Source organism: Apostichopus japonicus, chromosome 20 (genome assembly GCF_037975245.1).
Source record: "Apostichopus japonicus isolate 1M-3 chromosome 20, ASM3797524v1, whole genome shotgun sequence".
In the NCBI taxonomy this organism is placed as follows: Eukaryota; Metazoa; Echinodermata; class Holothuroidea; order Aspidochirotida; family Stichopodidae; genus Apostichopus; species Apostichopus japonicus.
Window position 1 is genome coordinate 9,808,132 of NC_092580.1, and position 22,240 is coordinate 9,830,371.

Here is a 22,240-nt window from a genome sequence, read left to right on the forward strand (position 1 = left end):
TCCAACTTGAGCTTCACATCGACACTGATATAATTTATATTCTGAAATTGTGAGAGCTTTTAAGTCAACTCTTCAACCACGAATTCCCTTGACACTAACTCTCTGTACCTTCAATCAATCCATCATTCAATCATTTTACAAGTGGGTTATCTAGATTGACTGTATAGTCCTATCGTGCATGGCTAATAATTTGTAACGTTATCAGCTATTTTCATGAATTTCAATCGAAAACAATTCAGAGAATACTGAATAGTACTAGTTTTCTTTTACCAAATTATATCAATATTTGATTAGAACCATCACATTTTGTTGTCATGTGAGTAATGTATCCTGGCAATGTGAGTTTTTTATGTATATGACGTCAGACGTTAGATAAATCGAAGAAAACCAGCATTTCCAGCAAAATAACATAGACATCGTATTTGATGTTAAACAGAGAGTATAATCTTTGTGTCATTCACTTTTGACGCATTAAAACACCCATAAGTAATTGTGTATGTAAAATAGACATATTTCCATCATATACGGGATGATTTACATGAATATAATATGTTGTAATGTTTCAACCCACGTACAACCATTGTCCACAATACAGAACCCAAAATAAACTAAGGTTGATGTTATTATCTCGTACCCAATATCTGTCTTTTGCTAAATGTTATATAATTGTTAACCTGTTAACAGGGTCGTCGAAAATATCGTGGGTATATCCTGATTTAAAAATATTCCAAAATGCAGTTATTTTTTAGGTGCCGAAATGTTAGTTCTTTATCTTGAATGAAATAAAACATTTTGAAACATTAACCCCAAAAACGATGTCAGACCCCAAATACTAAAATATGAAATCCCCCTTTTTAGATAATCATTTAAGTGAATGTTTGACTGTTTATCTACGTTTCTTTGCATTTCAAAATATTTTTCTTATTTGGATAAAACCAACTTCTGTCTCAGCTTTTTACAGAAAATGTTTGGGTCTTGTAATAAAATTACGTCAAAATATGATAAACTATACTTATAAGGAGATTTAATTTTCTTTACAAATAGTCTTCAAAAAGTGTCCATTTATCCAAGAAACATTTGGATAATTAAACACAATGTAGAGTGAAGCCTATAGTGTATCAGGCACGACTTGAGAAAATTTGGGGAAAGTTTTGGGAATATTTTAATATCAAATATTCAGTAACGCTTACTTCAAGCTGTGCCGAATCTGGTCATGTATTATACTTGGACTGAACACAAAACAACAGCTAATCCAAATCTTGTATTTATAACATTCCACTAATTGAGGGAAAGCTGTGTAAATTTCAGCAAGATTATTATTTCTACTTGATAATAAGCTCACCGTGGTCAAGATCCTTCACACGGAGGAAAACTGTGTACATTTGACACACGACTATTATTACATAACATTCACGAACTCATCACGATCAAGAGCATTTATCATACCAGATGACCGGGCTTTGGGAAGGGAGGGCGTCAGGGGAAGGGTGTCAGGGGAAGGGGAATGGCGTCAGGGGTAGGGGAAGTGCGTCAGGGGAAGGGGACGGGCGTCAGGGGAAGGGGGCGTCAGGGGTCCAGGTGTGGATGTGATGGAGGTTAAAATTGTCTTCTTGCATGTTTAACATATAGTAAATGTGACACTAGTATATAAAACCAAAACGCTTTCAACCAAGAAAAAAAAAGTCTTAGCATTTTACAGATTTAGTTTGAAGTATTTGGAAGCCATCAAATAATCCGAACTATACCTTCAATGGAGGTTCAGAAAATTCGTTGAATATCGTGCATTTGGTTGATCTCGTTATACGTTAATCATGTATATGTGAGAAGCATCGCGCACCTTCAGTTTATTGTTTCAACCTTTCGAGCTATGACTTCCTCTCTACAATTTGGCTATTCACATTTTCTTTCTACTAAAATCTAACTTTTGATCATGTCATTGGATATGAAAATTCAAAACAACATTCTCCAAATGGCTTACAGGAACAACTTTATACATAGTTGAGGAGAATTGTTAACCCAAATCTTTGAGTCTTTTTTTTTTTTTTTTTTGGAAGATGGATAATGGGAGATGGCATAATGGCCTAAGGAAACGACCACTCCCCTGTATAGTATACGACACATAATAACCATATATGAATCACAGAAGACCGAAGGATTAGTAATGGTCTCTCTGCTCCAGTTGAAATTTGCGAGACTATATGAAAGGTCCTTTTTCTCGTTCTCCACCTCTCTCTCTCTTATTTTTACCCTGTCACGGCTTATACATTGAGTGGCGAATACCATATTATGGGGTTTCTCCATTTTCATACCTGACTGGTTTTGAGGTTTTTATTCCACTTTTTGCCAATATAATATGAGAAAATATAAAAAAAAATCCTATAGCAAAGTCATTGCCAATCTATCGCATATTGCTTTTTACCCTGCGGGAAAGATTAAAACTAGGAAGGTTTATTTTGGGCTATTAGTTCCGCTCGCCTGACTTGGTATTGCCAGAGTTAAGAGATTTCACAGGTTTGGCTGTTGCGGACACGCGGCCAACATTGACAATTGCTGTTTCATGGACCTTGCTTGCGAAGATATGTATGAATTTTAGCCTGTCCCGTTGAGAGTTTTAATAGCCAACGAGAAGGCATTGAACAGATGTAGGGCAAAATCGTGAGTTATCTCACTAAAGGGCTTGTCCAAACACCGGTAATATTTAGAGAGCTAGAGAACATTTTTTTTGCTGGTGTTTTCATGCCTTTTTGAAAGTTCAAGAGTGTGAACTTGATTCAGGAGGCGACAAACTTGCGAAAATATTAGGCCTGTAAACTAGTTATAACGCTATACCAGGTCACGTTTCACACGAGTCCGCACTAAGTGCTGGTGACGTACGTATTGATGATCTGAATGTCTACTTGTGGTTAAATGGTCCTACTTAATGTCCTTATAAAATCAAGTTTAATTATATCAAACGGTATACAGCAAAAGAAAAAGTCAAAGGATTCCTTTTTGAACATTAATGTTATAAAAGCATATTCAAATAAAATAAACTATTAGCAAAGTGCTTTATCCACTAAAGAGCCCGTGTAGGAGAATGTGTAAAAGTAAGAGGCCTGACATTTCGATCCTGCCAGGATCGAAACGTCAGGCCCTTTTACACATAAAAGCATATTACTAACACAAGTCTCTGATATCGTATTGATGCAACAGAAAAGATGATGATGATGATGATGATGATGATGATGATGATGATGATGATGATGATGATGATGATGATGATGATGATGATGATGATGATGATGATGATGATGATGATGATGATGATGATGATGATGATGATGATGATGATGATGATGATGATGATGATGATGATGATGATGATGATGATGATGATGATGATGATGATGATGATGATGATGATGATGATGATGATGATGATGATGATGATGATGACTGTATAAGCGGTAAACTAGTGAGCGTATGTGTATTTTGGTAAATTCCCTATATTAACTAAGGAAACAAAGGAATACGTGAGAGAATCTGTGAGTTCAAAAGAATAATATGATTATAAAAACTTAGAAATTGAAACAGAAAAAGTGCATTAGTATTTCACGTATCATAATCCATGGTTAACTTGACAAGATTTCACGTCTTTCAATTTAATGTTTTTCTTTGTTCTGTTTTGTCGGTGAGTTTATTTATTAAGCATGTTTTGGAATTTAAAATGTTCACAGAGGACTTCCACAAGACTTATTTAATACAGATGTATTAAATTTTACATCATTTACACAAAAAAACTTAAAAAAAAACAAGAAATATGGTTCTTTTTTTCTTTCTAGTTTTCTTTTTAGTTGCCCCTGAAGTTGTGATTTTCCCACCCGCTTGCAACTAGTTTCTCGTTCATTATTTCTTTATCAAATCATTAGCAGAACTACGTGATTTTTCACACGTTCGTGATTTTAAGCGACCTCAATCGAATCATAATAACGATATTTATGTGCTATGTCTGCAACGATGCGTAAAATTAGGCCTTTCTTGGAAGTTTGAATCAAGATCTTTTGGGCGCATTCTTCGCGATGGTTTAATTTCTGACACGCGACATGAGCATATGGGATGCCGTGAAATGTCCACCGTAATAATTTACGCTCAATAACACACCCTGACAGGTATTTCATGTCAAAATCTATTTAAATACTATTTAGCAGTTTGAAAGGATTTCAAAAGACTTGCCGAAAGTCGGTTTAGATATAAATATCGGATTGAAGTAAAGACTTGCCCCGAGTCGTTTTCTACAGTGATATAGTTAGGATGTCGCCAGATAACGATTAAAAACTTCACTGATTTGCGGTTGAAGTTGCTGATAACATACTCCGTGAACGACCAGGTACATAAACACGTTCTTGTTGCTTTCGTCGACCATAATTTGCAACAGGAGTAGTAACAGTTTGGGCAAAAAAAGTTTGCCAATGAAACAAAATAATACAAGTAATTTGTGGAACACAATATTATTTTGTGGATTAAACAGCTAATGATTCGCAAGTAACGAGCAGCCAGTATATAAATAACGTGGCTGCTTCAGCTAAACTAGATTTACACGGCTTGATCGCAAGTTATAAAACCAACTCGAAATACACCTTTAAGATTATATAGTAAACACCTACACAGAAATGAAGTGAAGATAGCGTGTATTTCAACGCTGGAGGAGGCGGGTTGTTGTTGGTGGGGGAAGCGGGCGAATGCGGGGTCGTGAAAAGTGAAGGTATATTTCGAAGTTACTTACTAATATTTTTACCAGTCCTCTTTACACTGAAGAAGGCGGGGGGGGGGGGGCGGGTTGGAGAAGGAGGTGGGGCAGGGTAGGCGTTCACGCAGTGTTTGAAAGCAGTTTGCTTTTATTTCCCACTCATAATTATATAGGCAATGCACCCATGACATGGATTGTTCTATGGAAGAGATAACAAAGTGTCTTAAGTATCCATGGATTCACAGCATGCATGAGCTATCTCCAAGGTAATCCCTTTATCAATAAATGACATCATATAAAATTCACTGGTCTGTTCCGAAAATATTATAAGTTTGCTTGATTTACTATACTGATGAATGGCGCGGCGTTGCAAAGTAGATCATGATCACACATAGTGAGAGTAGCTTCGTGTATTTATAATATCCAGGGGAGGCTAGAAAACATGGCAAGAGAGTGAAGAAACTGACAAATTCCGAAACTGAGTTACTGGAAAGTATGACATGAAATAAACTAAATCACTATTCCTGGACTCTCACTCTCAATCATGTAAATCCCTTGCTATTTATGTTAGGTTCTACATCAAGCAACAAACTTTGATACACATTGTGTTTTCATCATCATCTTCTTCTTCTTCTTCGTATGCCTACGTATCAATAATCACATATATGTTTCGCTATCCGTGCACCCACTGTCATTTGACAACATATTGCAAGTACAGAAATAGTCCTTGGCATATCAAAGGCCAACATACCGGTACCGGTACATGTTTTTGTCCTATATGGCTTCCCATGCTTACAATCTGCCGCATCGTAATTGGAGATGATCACAATTGACTTGTGGCATCCCCTGGAAGCGACATACAAAACTGATCATCTTGTATCCCCCATATGTGTCAACACATGGTCACGTAATGTTATACCGGAGGAAATTATTTTCCCCAAGTCTTCATTTCACTTTACTATATACGTTTTATGAATAACTTCGCCAAAACGATTTCTAAAACTGCCTCCGAGGTAGATATCCGATATTTTCATTCCCCTCTTTGTACATTCATACGTCGAAGCTTTTGTTTTATACGCGTATACAAACTAGACTGATAGGAGGACATCAGTCCCCGACTTACCCATCAGATGGGGTACGCAATGGCTGGAAGTAAAATGTTCGAAAACATTCCACACATGTAAGAAACCTTTATACACGTACAAGACTTAAAGGAGACTGTTGCGCTGAAGCAGACAGCATCCTGATTGAACTTGATGTTATTCCTCACACTGTTAATTCTATTGCGAGGCCAAGTTCTTTATTACAATTTGCATGCTTGAAATTTCTTTATTTTATTATTATTATTATTTACTTTTTTGGAAATTTTTACCTACAAGACTTCCCAGTCTTTCAGTTGGCGTGTTTTTCAATAAATTGTTCCAGTACTGACAAAGTTGACAAAGACCAACTTATTCTCAGGAGCTCGGTGGTTCACGTTCGTTTTTGTTGCAAACAATCATGGGGTTCGGTCTTACCTTGATCAACTGCTCTAATATGATATTGCAAACCGGCAGAGCTCTACAGCGATCGTTAAAGGTTTGAAATATACCCTACAACCAAATCGAATAAGCTCCTTTAAGTCAACGGTCGCAGTTTTATTATTGCGTTTAATAAAATAACACTAATCAAAGGGAAACACAAAATAATCAATTTAAAAAAAACAGATTTTTTTTTTATACTTCTCTTATTGATAGAAATCATGCAAGGTTGAAAGAATATCCCGACGTAACTTAATACCTACAATATTATATTGCACATTGAAGTATAGAGCCAACAACATTAGAACATCCGGGGACACATGTCGTTTCCCAACCGTGCGGAATGCTGCTTTAAAAGAATCAGCGAAGTCTACTGATACAATACGTACAAAAGGACAAGTAGCTATTTATGGTATTTCTTTTTATGGTATACACTTGTTTACATCGCCGTATGATATATTTACATGTCCTAACAGTGCATGTATATTCCTTTTATTTTGATTTTTTGTCAAAGAGCGACATCTCTAAAAAATTCACAAGCATATAAGGTGTGTGTATAATATAGACATATTAATTTATATATATATATATATATATATATATATATATATATATATATATATATATATATATATATATGCGTGTGTGTGTGTGTTTGCATATATGTATTAGCATTGCCTAAGTTGATAGAGACCTATTTATATATTAAACCAGTTTGCTTACATATCTGGTTGATTTATTTCATGCCACCGTCAGCAAGCCTAAAATATACTCTAAGAAATATTCAGAACTGACTGTAACTAATTTCAAACTCGGCGTCGTTAGACAAAGCTGAAATATTTAGCATAATCAGAAAATGAAACTATACAAAGTCAATTGATAAACCACACACAGTGGGTATTGTCCAATACAGCCAGGAATGCCCTGGTATATTCCTCACCGCAAACCAAATCTCAATATACAAATTAAAAAGTTTGTATCCGCCAAATACGATGGTTTCTTATGCGGCAAGCTGAGATTCGACAGCGTGCATGGCGTTCAGAGCCCAGATTGTATAATACTACCAAAGAAATCTTAGAATTCTTATTCAATTTGTTTCGATACTTTTCTTTGCTTCTTAACTTTATCCTTGATAGCGGTTTCATAATTGGTACTTAAACCTTTAATTTAGCCTGGCCACCTGTGACAAATATCATAACTTATGGATTTTCTATATAACAGCCAAAAAAAAAGAACGCTTTCTCTTGGTTTATTGTGTTCGCTTTCTTTGTCTCATATTCATTAGAAATCTGAAGAGCAGCAACTTAATCGGGCTTAAATCCTCTTGTCCTCGATTTCATTCTCTTCTTCTCATTCTTCTTTCTTATCATCAAATATAGTTTATCATAACTATACTTGAAAACTGCTTCAGTTTGTTTGAACTGCTCCAGCACGGACACCATGCAGTTTGTAAAATAAGTTGAGATACTTTAACGTCTGGTCAAATCATCGAGCTATTAACGAAAGTATAGCTCCATGGTCAAATAAAGACAATGGAAAAATGAAAACATGTTTTATGTAGTATAGGATAGCATAACTGATTTATTTCCACAATTGATAAAGGAAATTTAATGAGATGTGCAATTGATGAAAGGAATTATTATGTACACTTGATATTTGGTCAAGGGAATTTTCCAAAATTTACAATTGATAATTGATCAAGGGAATTTACCAAAATGTCGATGATAATTGATAAAGGGAATTTACGAAAACTGATTTCTTGATTTACAAAAAGCTCACTATTCTTAATGGTCAAGGGAAGTTACTAAAATGCACATTTGATACAAAGATTAATATCATCACAGACGTCAATATATGATCATATAAAATTTCATGTGTTTTATTTGGTTTACCTAATTGAACTTGAAGTAAGCAGATGTAAAGTCAAAGATAACACTGATCAGATATTTTTCTTTTTCTTTTTACTTCCCTCTATTGTTTTGACCTTGAATTTGATACAATTCTGTTAATTTTCCTCCATAGGAGTTGTAAACTGCTTATATCTTACCAATGAAGATGAGTGTATTCATCTTCAGGAATTTATAATATGATACCAACATATTCTATATGAGTAATACATGATACACACAGATTCTACAATGCAGGTACTTATAGATTCTACAAAGAAAATACAATGATATCAACATAGGTAATTCTACAAGCATAATACATGATACATATATATTCTACAATGATAATGCACTGATACTTATAGATTCTACAATGATAATATAATGGTACTTATATATTTTACAAATATAATGATATCAACATATTCTACAAGAATAATAAATGATACATTCTTATTCTGCAATGATAATGCACCGATACTATAGATTCTACAATGATTTATTGATACTAACGTATTCTACAAGAAAAATATAGTGATAGTAATATACTATATACATAGATCATATATAATGATACTAACATATTGTACAATGATAATATAGGCTAATAGTTTCCGCAAGTTGATAAATTAATGATGCTAACATGTTCTACAATAATATAGTGATATTAACATAGGCCTACTCTATATAGATAATATATAATTATAATAACATATTCTACAATGATAATATATGGATACTTACAGATACTTCGATGGTAAAATAGTGATGCCGGCAGATTCAACAATAATAATTTAATGATACAAACAGCTTATACAATGATAATATAGGCTAATAGTAGTAGTTTCCGCAATATGATAAAGTAATGATGCTAACAGGTTCTACAATAAGAATAATATCATGATACTAACAGATTCAACAATTTAGTAGTATAATGATGCTATACAAGTCACCATATGATTTAAATATAATGATGCTGAAAGTTGTAGAATTTATAATATAATTGATACGAAGAATTTTTACATTTGATACAGGTAATATAAATACTGCGTAACTGGTAAAATAATGATATCGTTAACAGCATAATTGATACTAATAATGATATCGTTAACAGCATAATTGATACTAATAATGATATCGTTAACAGCATAATTGATACTAATAATGATATCGTTAACAGCATAATTGATACTAATAACGATGTTACAATCACCACAACTTATAACAATATTTCATAGCCTACTGGAGACCTAAGATTGATAATATTTTGATACTGAAAACTCTACAATTAAAGAAAAATGAAACTGAAAATGTATGCGGTCATGACAGTTAATGGAGGTAGTGTTAAGTCGAGTTAGCATTGATGTCTTCCTTCACGATCAACAAAGTTGTGACAAAGTATGGCACAAAAACTTAAATAAAACTACTCAATAAGTATCGTGATAAAGTATATCCAGTATCCAATAGGATAAGCTTTCCGTTGTGCGATTAAAAGCAGTTATTCTTGCAATTTGTAAGACTTGTTAGTAATTGAAGGTGAGCTCTAAATGAATTTGTTTAGGAATGTTTAGGGATTAAAATGATACCCAGTACATAAATGTTCACCGCATGCAGCTACGTACAGATGTCTTAGAAAAAAGGAAAAACACGTATCGTGTCATATACAACACATTATTTTCTTTTAACTTTGTAGAAACTTTATATATACAGAACATTTCCATCGAACATTACAACAAGCAAGGAGAATCAGTTATATATTAGTTACAATATCATGTACCTGCTAAATAATGCATTTTGACATTGTTCGTTTTCCATGCTTGCCTCGATTCTAATAACAACACAATCATCACAATATAACAACGCCAAGCACAACCCAGACAACAACAACACACTGCAGTATGAATACAATTTATGGCCTAAGAATCATTTTCCATGAAATCATTAAATGTTAGAAAGTTGCTTTCACGCAATTGACAATTTACATTATGATAACACTTTTATTTTCTCTTGTACTTTGTTAGAAGTGTCGTATAAGCAGTCTATTTGTGTGTCTGTGTCTGTGTGTGTGTGTTATTTCAACTGACCATTCATTCACACACGATTGTTTATTATGTCCTGATGTCATCAGGTTGCTCATCTGTTTATTCAGGTTAACCTCCATCAAACGTATTCACAAATGTAACGTTACAGGCAATCCCAACTGTAACGAACGTTTTATTTATATATTTAGTCAATGTTCCTTAATAATTAGCCTGTCATTGTTTTAGAGCTTACGTTCGTTTACTCTGTGCGAAGTATTTAATAAAGGGATGAGTCAATGTTATTTAAAACCGCGGAAGTTACCCCGGTAAACAGCAAAGCACTTTGATTGCTTGGTAAACATGTTGAACTAATTGGTAAACAATTCGAAACAATTTGAAATGTTTTGGCCTTTCAAGTTAGTATTGTAGGGCACGAGACAAACCTGCATTCTTTACAGGTAAACACAGACATAGATATCAATTTAAAGTCTACCCTTTTAACACTCTGATTGCAGCTCATTTATTTAATATTTTTGAGTTTTCACGATATCTCTAGACATCATCTGAATGTACAATAAGTCTATACACTTTACATGAAACCGTATGGTATTCCTGATTATTTTTATACCTTTAACGTTGTATTTTTGTCAAATGAATAATTAGTGATCATCATTTAGCCTGACACTGAAATCTGAATATATTTCACTTACCTAACAAAAGTTACTTGAAATAGCGAACAAATATTCAATATTCTTATATACTTGTAAGTATATGCTATGTTTACTTTATAATGACTACATTCGTTATTTCGAATAAGATTGGATTCTTTTTATTTATATCTATTAAAATACATATATACTTGGAGACGATTCTACAAGAAAACGTTAAATCGCGCATCATCCCCCGACATCTAAACCGTTTGTATTAATTTCTCATTAAGACAATTAACCAGCAATATATATATATATATCATATACTTCTCTTTCAAATTGTATACTTTATGCACATCAAATATGGATACATATTTTAACTGGTTTCTATTTGTTTTGCCGCGTACCGTACTGTTTTATAATATCTATATGTAATGGCTCTGCTGAGTTAATACTATTATATATATATATATATTTAGTATAACCTATTAACCTCGGAAATGTTCTGATACGCTATTTCTGATTGGTCGCTAAAGATAGTGACGTCAAGATGTCCACACCCCGGCAGAGATGCATGAGTATGACAAAAAGCCTGCTCGTGCAGATGGGTTAGATAATCTTGTTTGTTGATACTGGCTCAATTTATAGGTGTAAAGAAAGATTAACGAAGTAATCCAGCGAATCAGAGACTCAATTTAATATGTAACTGTTCCGTCTTCGAGGAAGCCGTTTATTAAATTGTGGGTTTTACCTGAGAATTCCAAACTCCAAAAAAAAAAAAAAACGTAGCTTTAAAGATTTCAATCTCGATCCTTAGCTGTCTTTGACAAGATCATTAGCCTGAGAGGAATATCAGAACAATCATCTGGACTATCCTAAAACCACTGACGTAAGTATCAAAGTAGTCTTTGTAGGTTTAAGTCATTTGTTCATATATTTCGTCCGCTTTCGATACAATTATGCAGATATATAGTCTACATAAAAAACAGTTGTCTTTAAATGTCTCTTTTCTATATGCGATGATTTGCTCGCATTTTACGAGGTATACAAACCATTCAGGTATTAAAAAACAAAATTGTACAAAGGTACAAACTAAGCATATTTGTGTGACAATCAGACAAGTTAAACATTTTATAAGCTATCCGTATCGATTATGATAGTCTATTGTTTCAAAGATTGATTAAATAAATGAAGAACTGTGTTTTGATGTTAAATAGTAACGGAAAAATGAGTTATTTCCGATTTACTTTAAGCTGCATTTTTGAGCTACTTTAAACTTTAATTCAACGTAGCATTCACTCATAGTAATATAACCCTTGTTCTACTTCAACGCACTCAAAAACCATTTGGTCAATCCTGCAGTTAACTATTTAATCCTGTACAAAAAAGGTAATGTTTTGTTATACAATTCTTAACCTTTTGTCTATGTTCATCATTCAAGCATTCGATTTCGGTGGACTTAAGTCACCTATCATGTTTTCAGGTATATATCTGGTCTTATTATCGAGTTCAACTGTCTCAACATATCAGCTAACTCGTTATATCTGCTTCATCTTATAATGAGTGATATATAAAACAAAAACGTTTGAAAACAATTAGCTGATATAACGGCGCCATCATAATTGACTTTCATTATTTATTTACTTTTGTTTTGCTTATATTTTTCAATGGAAAAGACCTTCTGAAGTACTATAATTACACCAGTTAATTGTTATTACATTAAATGTTACGAATAATAAATCAAAACAAAATGTCACAGAACGTTGGGTATCTAATCCTGAGTTCTGTTTGTATAATTGACCCATGTCTCTGTTTCGTTTTAAAATCATTTATACAAAGAGTAGACTTTTATCCTGCAGGCTCTTGTAAATTAACCTTTCAGAAGAATACTAGATTCCTCCATTTTGGAAAAACCATGAGAACTTTAAGTTTAAAGATTCATGAAGAATATTCGAGCAGTTCTTATTGTATAGTTTAATTAATAATATGAAATTTTAATAAAAAATGAGTAGCATTATCGTTATAGAAAATCATTTATTTCAAATCACCTAATTTAACTTCTTTTAGCTTCAATTAATTTAGAATTCTTTCGTTTGATTTTTACTTTACTTTCTAAACAATATGAGTTCTTTATGTTAGCTACATTTTTTTATTTTCCTTAGCTGACGACTAACCTGCATTTATAAATTTAGTCTTGGAAATATGTAGGGAAAATTCTGACGTCATAAATGAACAATTTATTTATTCATGACTAATAAACTGACCATTGTGACTGCTAGAAAGGTAATTCTGACATTTGTATAGTTCATATGATACAGAATACACGAATAGAGGTTTGACTATAATTGAGCAAGAAATTTACGCATAACACCATCATAAACATGTATAGTATAGTTTTACTGTGTACCCTATATTATTGATTTCACTCTCCAATAAGTTTTGATTATATGTTTCTTTCTATAGAAGTTTATGTAAAAGTTAATACCATTGATATGTTCCTATTTATTAGTTAGTTTTATTACCATGTTGTCCAAATTTAATTGTCTGGTCTGTCAACATATTTTCTTCTGAGAAATATTTGACTAACGATCATGCAAGGTGTAATCGGAGCACGAACTTTTTTTGAGATAAACTTGCCCTATATGCACAGGTGTTCCTCTCTACGGGAGTATACCTCAGAGCTATTTATGTAAGGTTACCTACTTGGACTATTTTGGGACTCTAATGCTAATTTGGTATTGACCTTGAAGGTCTGTTAAGACCGCAGACCGACTTATGAATTTAATGTCAAGACCTTGAAACTTTTCACTTTTCAAGTATAGCACTAGGCGTTAATAAACCCGGGATACAGGTTGTAAACCGCTAATCCATGGAGTTGAGCAAATAATAGTCAATATACGTTACTAACAGGAGATGTCTACTACCGATCTACCCTGAAAACTCTACCGACCAACTAATTTGTGGTGATTGCCAAGGCCCACCGCACATACAAGCAAGGTATAGTTGTAGCCTGACGCTTGGCATTGTATCACACATGCGCACCCCGCTTCAGATGTGAATCAACACCGATATCTTTGTATTTGATATTGATACTTTGTATCGCCGCAGATGGTACGATCCTCCCATGTTCTGATTATCGAACACTCCTGTATCACTGAATAGTAAAGTAATTCAAAAAAATGGAAGATTGATCTATTCAAGTAAATATTTACATTTTAATTGATAATGTTCGACTATATAGTTTTGAAATGTCATTCTTGGCTGAGGGTATCAACACAAATAAATTAAGCAATTGTTACATTATGTACGCAGATATAATGTCTTTTCATTTGTAAAGCTGAATGTTGAGCTACTTACATTATTTTACTCTGCATTAATTAGATAATTAATGCATTGCTATTTTCCTGTAGCCTTTAGTGTTCTTCCTAATATTAACGAATGTGTAAATGTCATAGCAATATACCGTATTTGCTTCTCCCTTAAGTTGTGTTTTGTTGACATCTATATATTACCCTTCAGTATGTACATCCTTTGTTCCATTAAGACCCCCGGTTATGACCCTCTTTAGGGACGCCAACATGTTTAAGACGGGAGGTGGGAGAGGGGGGGGGTTGATTTGGGAGCGAAAAACATTTTCAATAATTGTAGTAAAAGGTGAACATAAATTACTTCAAAATTTACAAATATAACACCGATTTGCAACCTAGCACCCTTAAACTTAAGTATACGGTGTTCCCAAATGTGAACTTTATACGTCCTCCCCCATAGGACGCCTTCCCATATAGGCCCCCTCCCAATAGGTCCCCTTCCCAAGCCACAACATTCGTCACTTTATGGAGGGTCGCCTATATACATTCAAGGTGAAAACTGGGATTACCAAGCACAAAAGTTTGAATACCAGTGATTTAGTAAAGTCTATACGTTACACTGACCTCGTTATACTGTTGTATTGCTATCAAATAAATGCTAACAATGATGATATTTTCTCCGTCGAAATTTGATGAGTAGCTTCCGTCCATTTTTTTCTAGTTCATGACAAGTACACTTTTGTCAAATAATAATCGAACTTAATTCACCCACGTGGAGTACCATATACCTGCATGCTTTCATATTTATAACGCCAGCTAAACACCCACATTTTCTCCTTTTTACCGTCATTCGGCCTGTCAATATGTGGTGTCTAGAGGTCAATCTTACAAGTTGGTGTTAATTCTATAAGAATTCGTCTACCGTGGATTATAATCTATGACATCTCAGCACTAATTAGGAAACAAAGCAACCGCATGTTTTTTCTTTAAGCCGGTATACTAACTACGCTACCGACGGGACCGTATTAAGTGCATAGCACCAACTTAAATTACCTCACCTATCAACCACAAGCATCAAACTTTGCTAACGAGATTTACCTTGTCAACCTTCATGGGATATATTGTAGGCTGACAAAGTTGTCAACCTATGGTTATCATATGCAAAGCCAAGCAAATAGATATGAGTGTGATAAAATCTGAATACTGTGGCTGGATTGATTGTATCTCTCGTATTATAATATTGCAAATAACCAAAAAAATAAAAACCCGTTGCATTATAATGACATAAACATGTAAGTGTGTATGTATGTTATGCATATAAGGTTAACATAATTATAACAGGATGATAACATGATTATGTTTGCTTGAATGTTTTTGGGGAATATCAGTTATAATCCAATAACACATTAATGATAGCTGACAACCCAGTTCACAGTAGTTATGGCTGTGTTTGTTGACAGTTTTTTTCGGTAACCATGCTGCGCAAGGTGCTTTACTTTCTAGTTAATATGTGTACTGTAAGGCTACATTAAACAATAAAACTTTCACCACAATAACAGCCATTGTCTCATCAACGATAGAATAGAGTTCAGTATAACATGCGTATTTCTAATGCCATGTCACAAAACAGTATATGATATTGAAAATTATTTATAATCAAAATATGTAGAAAAATAAAAATAAATGTAAAAGAAAATACTGTATCAAGTAATTCATGACAAAAGTAAAATAAAACCATGTTCAACCTCTGAGCAAGCTTAAATTGTCTTCATGTATTACATGATTAATTATGATTATGATTATGATAAATCTGATTGCTCTGATTCTGCTACACAAACCATACAGCTCTAAACTATTAATGCGTCATGGTGTGACTCAGGCTAAACCAGTCGATTGTTTATCTATATTAATTTGTTACCCTTGTAAAAAGTTACTATTATTATTGCGGGTTTTTTTTTATATCATTTGATTCCAAATAATTTTTTTAATTCTTTTTACTAACGTCAACAAATAATATCACTCATAATAACACAATAATAACATGTGTATTGTTAAGTTATACATACTAAAATAGGGACATTATAGGTGCGAAAATTATGGATCAATATTCCTTTCTACAGATTTCTATCAATAATAATAATAATGTTAAAATTATTCAAGTTTACCAATGAAATTGATTATTTTTAAGATATTTAGTTGTAGATCCAACGACGATACGCTTATTCTGTTCATAATATATTTTTATTCAATGTCTATATGTGTTGATTATAAAATATATAAGTTTCTAAAATATATAAATGGAGTTCACACAAACTGTTAATTTTTATTATTATTCGGTCGACATTTAAATTATATGACGTAATTGAAGGCTGCATCCATTGATAACCATTTAACAGACACTGGTAAAGCGAATCAGCTTTGTCGAATAAACAAATTTACATTCAATTTCCAGCAGATAATTTGCTTATTTTGATTCCCCCCTTCTATCGATAATTCATATTTTGAATCAACACGAAGATATATATGTTGTTTGATTGGTTTTCCTATATATTTTTGCTAATATTTCAATAAATGAAGACTGTTGTATAAGAATGGAAATAAACGAATGATTTATGAAGAGGCCTGTTGGGTCTGCGTCGGTAGCCGTCAGCGCGGATTAACGGCAAGCAGTCCGCGAGGAGGACTTGGTATGTTCTCCGCTCGTCGTTCTCTCATGTCACTAATTTGTACCGCAACCTTCCCAGAGACCTATACTACATGTCTTCCCCGCGGTGCAAGTTCGTGTCATCGGGTTTGTTTGGGCTTTTGACCACTTCTGATCGGCATTAAAGAGGCCTTCTTTTGCGAATGGCGATCATTTTTGTACTTTCCATTATAGTCTGCACCATTGACTGATTGACACCAATATTTAAATTACAGTGATTAATTTACATATACAATAAAGGACATTTGTTTTGGTGTTTTTCTTTATTTAACGATCGTCTTAAGTTGTTTCGTTTTTAGTAAATTACTAAATCCATGTAAATCTTATGAAATACGGAAAAAAATTACTCATCTTCTTTTAAGTGTTACCGTTCTAGAATTATTTTTAACGTCAGTATTAAAATTGTGCTAATCGAGAGGACACAATTTAAAAATTTTAAAAAAGTGTCAAAATATCGTCCACATTCATTTCATTTTGAACATGTCATTTTCATTGTTTTTTGTCGATATTAGAAATGATCTCTAAGGCCTTTCGACGAAAAAATGTTTGACAAAGACAGAGTTTTGTTGATAAAGAAATGTTTAGAAACTGATTTTAACATATGCATAGTATGACTTTGTATGGAATTATACCATTAGCTCGAGTTTGCAGGTATAAAAGATACTTCTTATACCGTCATACAAATAAAGAAAGAAAAGATATAAAACAATTCGAACAAATATATATTAGGTAAATAAACGGCATGAAATAGAGACAACATAACTACTAGGAGGAGCATAGCTGAATACAAATCCATTTTATGATAGTTATGAATACTGTTTCAAGATTTAATGACTGGTTTGTGCTAAAAAGAAAAGGAATTATTCAATTTGGGAGTGAAAGAATTACAAAGTTTCCACACAGAGTGGTTTGCTGAAAAAACCCAAACCTTCCTGGGATTGTGCAAACACACATACACACACACAATAATTAATGTTGACGTAAGTGATGTTGGGGCATATTGAAAGAATGTTTCGTTAATTGTAACATTTTTGTCGTAATATTGTAATGCTTTCTTTATTGTGATGATGTGAAAAAGTAGGTCTAATGTGTCTATGATAGGCTATAGCTTTATATGTGATAATATGACTCTTGAATAACTTGTTAAAGGCATTGTGAGCATTGGCGCCTCTGTATACATAACATATATATGTTCGTTATAAACGATGTCATGACGTATTTATTCACCGTAAACGCTCCTTTAACTGAAAGTTACCCCACCAATGTAGCGTTTCCTAATCCGTCACTCTTCAAAGGCTATTTAATGCCTTCAAGATAAGTACCACTGATTGGACCAATCAGCGGTCTCTTAACTAGAGCAACTTGTCGTGTGGCAATTGAGACATTTAAACAGAAAAAACAGATACTTTGATAGGATTATAATTGTAGGTACAAATATTTCTTCGGGGTGCTCGGTGGGTCCCCTGGGCCGTAGGGTGTATGCACGATTTGGACCGGGTATGATCCCCGCTTATAGTTGGTTAAATATACCAGTATCAGAAGCTAACCAAATGGTATGTAACTAGTAACAACTGTTAACAGACTGTATCGTCTGCATATCGCACTATTTTGGCGCCAATTGTATTTCTTTCGGTACTGTGGGAAAGGCTATCTTGAAAGAGATCCGTGTATTATTAAAAGAAGCGACCGTCTCTATTTGTCGTCAAGTGTAAGCCTCCAACCGGTATCGTGTTAACTCTCAGTTCTTTCAGTATAACAAGACTATGGCGCGTCGCGCTGCAATATCGAACTCAGGTAAGGTACTTATCATTTTAAATTCAAAGAGCTATATTTTGACAATTCTCTCAAATCCGTAATATGGATTCTTTAAAGAAACCTTTTGCAATAATATTATCTTAAACTTCGAGACTTTGGCCACGTGACTTCAACGAACTTTAATTCTTAGTTTATGCTGCAGTCAATTATTTCTCGTCGAAAACTTGAAATATATATATTTTTTTAAATGTTGTACTTCTATTTCTCTAACGTCTCAAAATTTGATAGTGCAGCATCTGGTTCTATAGAGAAATATCGAAGATGAACTTGTCTTCTTGATAAAACGACTGCAGCTATTAATCATGTGTACTGAATTAAAATTCTAAGAAGCCTAGTGGTTAAGAATGTTAAATAGTTAACCAATTAGACTGGATTTTCATTCTATCGAATTATATCGATAAATGTATCTATGATACACAAGACTATATACATATATGTCGTCCCGTATTTGTATTGTGATAGGATAGGATGGACATGACCGTGTGTCTGATGGTCTGTTATCGTCTGAATTTCAGTAAATTGAGATGTTAACAAAAAGAGCCTCTTCCGGACATCCAACCAACCACCCTCCACACAACCTTCCTCTCTCACCCCCCCCCCCCCACCAGCATCTTCTTAAACTTAATCTGTCTTCTTAAAATTAATTTACTTTTAATTCTCATCTCAAATGGACAAAATTCATATTATTCCTGTTCTTCTAGACTTGGAGCCAAATTTAAATGTCAACGTCGGGGCAACTATAGACTTGTTAGAAATGTTCTACTTTTTTGTCCATTTTGTTTATACATTTAACATTTTCCAAAGTAGGGCCATTCCCTGAACCTCAACTGAATTAAGATGAAGACAGTTTTTAATCCTCTCTTTACTGTCTCATCTTATAAGAACTATATGCGATACGAGAGACGAAATGGGCGTTCTACAAGGTCGGGATAAAACTTAAGAACTTGACAGTAATTTCCTGTCATTTGAGAAAGAAAAGTCGACACTTACAAACTGAACGTCTACTTTTCTCCTTTTGGGGTTTTCTGCAAAGATGTTTGTCCCTGCAAATATTTATACACACATATAGATATAAAAACAAAAAGACGGAAAGAGGCGTTCAAAACCGTAAGATGATGTAATTTTCAAGAGATTCGGGTTTTAAATTCCAAGATGAACATGCACACTTGCCAAGTGTTTCGGTTCAAGTTTGTCTAAACATTTGACTCGTACATTACAAATCTCCCCTCGCTCTTCAATTGTTTCACCCCAAACATTACGTTAATTCTTAACGGTGTGTATATACCTTTATATATATATGTATAAGTTTTTTTTTCTTCTTAAGCCTTCAACCATTTACTGCAAGTTTATATTAAAACCCCCAAGTTGTCTTTCCTCTCAACCTGACAAGAAAAATTCATCAAGCCTATTTTGATTTTCGAGTACCTAATCAAAGCGCGCCGTGTTTGCCAATTTCAGCCCGTTGGCCCGTTGCGAGACGTGTCGATAGCGGCTTCTGTTTCCAAATTACGGTTTCCGGGATTAGAGGACCATTTAAGGCCTTAATTACTCGTTAGTCTGTGCTGGGGAGACACCCACTTAACGGGCTAACGCCTCGTGTGTCAAGTTGTTGAAGAAAATTAGTTTTCTTGTATCAAGTGAAGAAGCTACAACCGATTTTGATGGTAAGATGTAATTATCTAATCACACAAACACACTCACAAAAAGAAAATGTTCCTCTTCGGGGGTTCAAATGTAAAATATTATTAAATAAGTTTGAGCAAATTTGTCACATACACTTATAAATAACCTAATGAGATATCATTCTTTTTCTTCCCAAGACACAAAGAAAGATAAAATTTGTGTCCCCCATCTTTAAATTTGCTCTAGTTTGTGACACGAGTTCAAAGGAACTTTAAGCCTACATACTTTTACATTTGTAGTTTGCTAACATTTTCTCTGAGCTTTTCCATTTTTTTATTATCATTATTATTATGAAAAAGTCGATTATGTGCGTAGGAGGAATGAGTCGTGATTCTGGTTGACCACAATAACTGCGTGAAATCTGAATTTTAAAAGTAATTCATTAATTTATTCCCGAGGGCTAACACCGTTGGGTATATGTAGCTCAAAACAGGAACATTATAGCACGCCTGGGTGGCTTCGTATAGAATGAAAGGATATGGAATATGAATGCTCAATTTACTTTGTTTACTTTAATTGACTTTAATTTTTTTAGTCGTTTTGAATATTTGGTCGAATTTATTTTATTTCAGTCTAAACTTTCAGAATTAGTGACCAATTTAAATTGTATACTTAAACTGAAAAGTATTCAACGCATCGGTCTGTTAAAAATACAGAAATAAGCAGGTAAAATGTAAACAAAAATTGTGAAGCAAAATGAATTGTCTTGAAATTACTGTCTATAGAGAATCGAACATAGTTTTGGAGAGAGCAAATTATTGCCTGGAACAAAGTTGCACTAAAGTAAACATTCTTCCAAATAAAATTGATGAGATGCAAAATTATTACTCGATTATTTTTACACACCTTTTAGATGCGTATGCAGTGAACCTTATCACACGAAACTTTGTAGTCACTGTGACGTCACAAAATGACATTTGACAAGTCCGGGGACAGTTTATCTATAGTGATGTTTAAGCCAGATAATGTATTTAAGCATATCATAGGTCTGTAGTTTACGAATTGTACTACGTTAGCAAGATAATGAAATAAAATAGACCAATTGGAATTTATCATTCACCGATACGTTCTATTTTGGGGCGCAAGAGGACAACCAGTCCAGTTTCTAGAAGGATCTGGACTCACTCATAGATAATATTGGGGACATGTAATACGTCTACGTTTGGACAATTCTAATTAATGTTCCGTGTGAATTGAAACACGGTGTTTATAGTTATTATGGAATATAACTAGCCTGGAAAAAATGGAGAGAACACTGTCATTCCTTGTCTTATTGGTGAGAGTAAGCCCATCACCCACCCCTTCCCCGCCCCACGCCGACACCTTTCTCGCCCGCCTCACACACAAACACGTACATTCCTTACGGAAAGTTGCGAACCCCGTCCCTTCCCTCCCAACTCCCCCTCCCCCTCCCCTCCCCCCTTCCCCTCCCCCTCCCCTCCCCTCCCCTCCCCCCTCCCCCTCCCCTCCCCTCCCCTCCCCTCCCCCTCCCCCTCCCCTCCCCTCCCATATATACTTCTGTTTTCTCTTAATAACACAGTATTTTAGTAGGTTGACTTATTTAAATAAAAAAAATGTTAAATTACGGGAAGTCAACATGGATTTAGTCTCGCATTCAAGTTATGACATAAGCATAATGAGTAGTCAAGTGCAATCGCTAAGGTATGTGTCAGTAACCACGAACCTAACATTTAATGTACAATTAATTTATGAGAATAGTTTACCTTTTTTATTGTTTTGTTTTTTCATTGCAATTTGCGAATTGTTTTAGGAATTTGTTTTTACCACTATAACTTTCTGATTTAGTTGTTATCAATATTTAACAACACTTAGTGTTAACATTGCTGTAATATTTACAATGGATATGTGACCAATAGGAACAGATCATGGAATAGCAACACTATTTTGTTTGAAAGTTGTCAGA

The 22,240-nt window shown here is 33.9% G+C and overlaps 1 protein-coding gene across 4 annotated transcripts in view; it reads left to right on the plus strand.

The window, feature by feature from the left end:
* Positions 1 to 22,240, plus strand: part of LOC139962130 (GATA-binding factor 2-like) — a 73,944-nt gene that overhangs the window by 6,903 nt on the left and 44,801 nt on the right. Inside the window, exon 1 of one of the 4 annotated variants that reach the window (XM_071962051.1) lies at positions 11,472 to 11,695. The exons of 1 other annotated variant lie outside the window; for it this stretch is intronic. Coding sequence is in view for 1 of the 3 variants with exons in the window: in XM_071962050.1 (XP_071818151.1) it covers positions 18,582 to 18,612 (31 nt within the window). In the remaining 2 variants the exon portion in view is untranslated. Of the gene's footprint in view, positions 1 to 11,471; positions 11,696 to 18,231; positions 18,372 to 18,474; positions 18,613 to 22,240 lie in introns of those variants that run through there. 2 more of the 4 variants (XM_071962052.1, XM_071962050.1) reach the window with 2 other exon arrangements.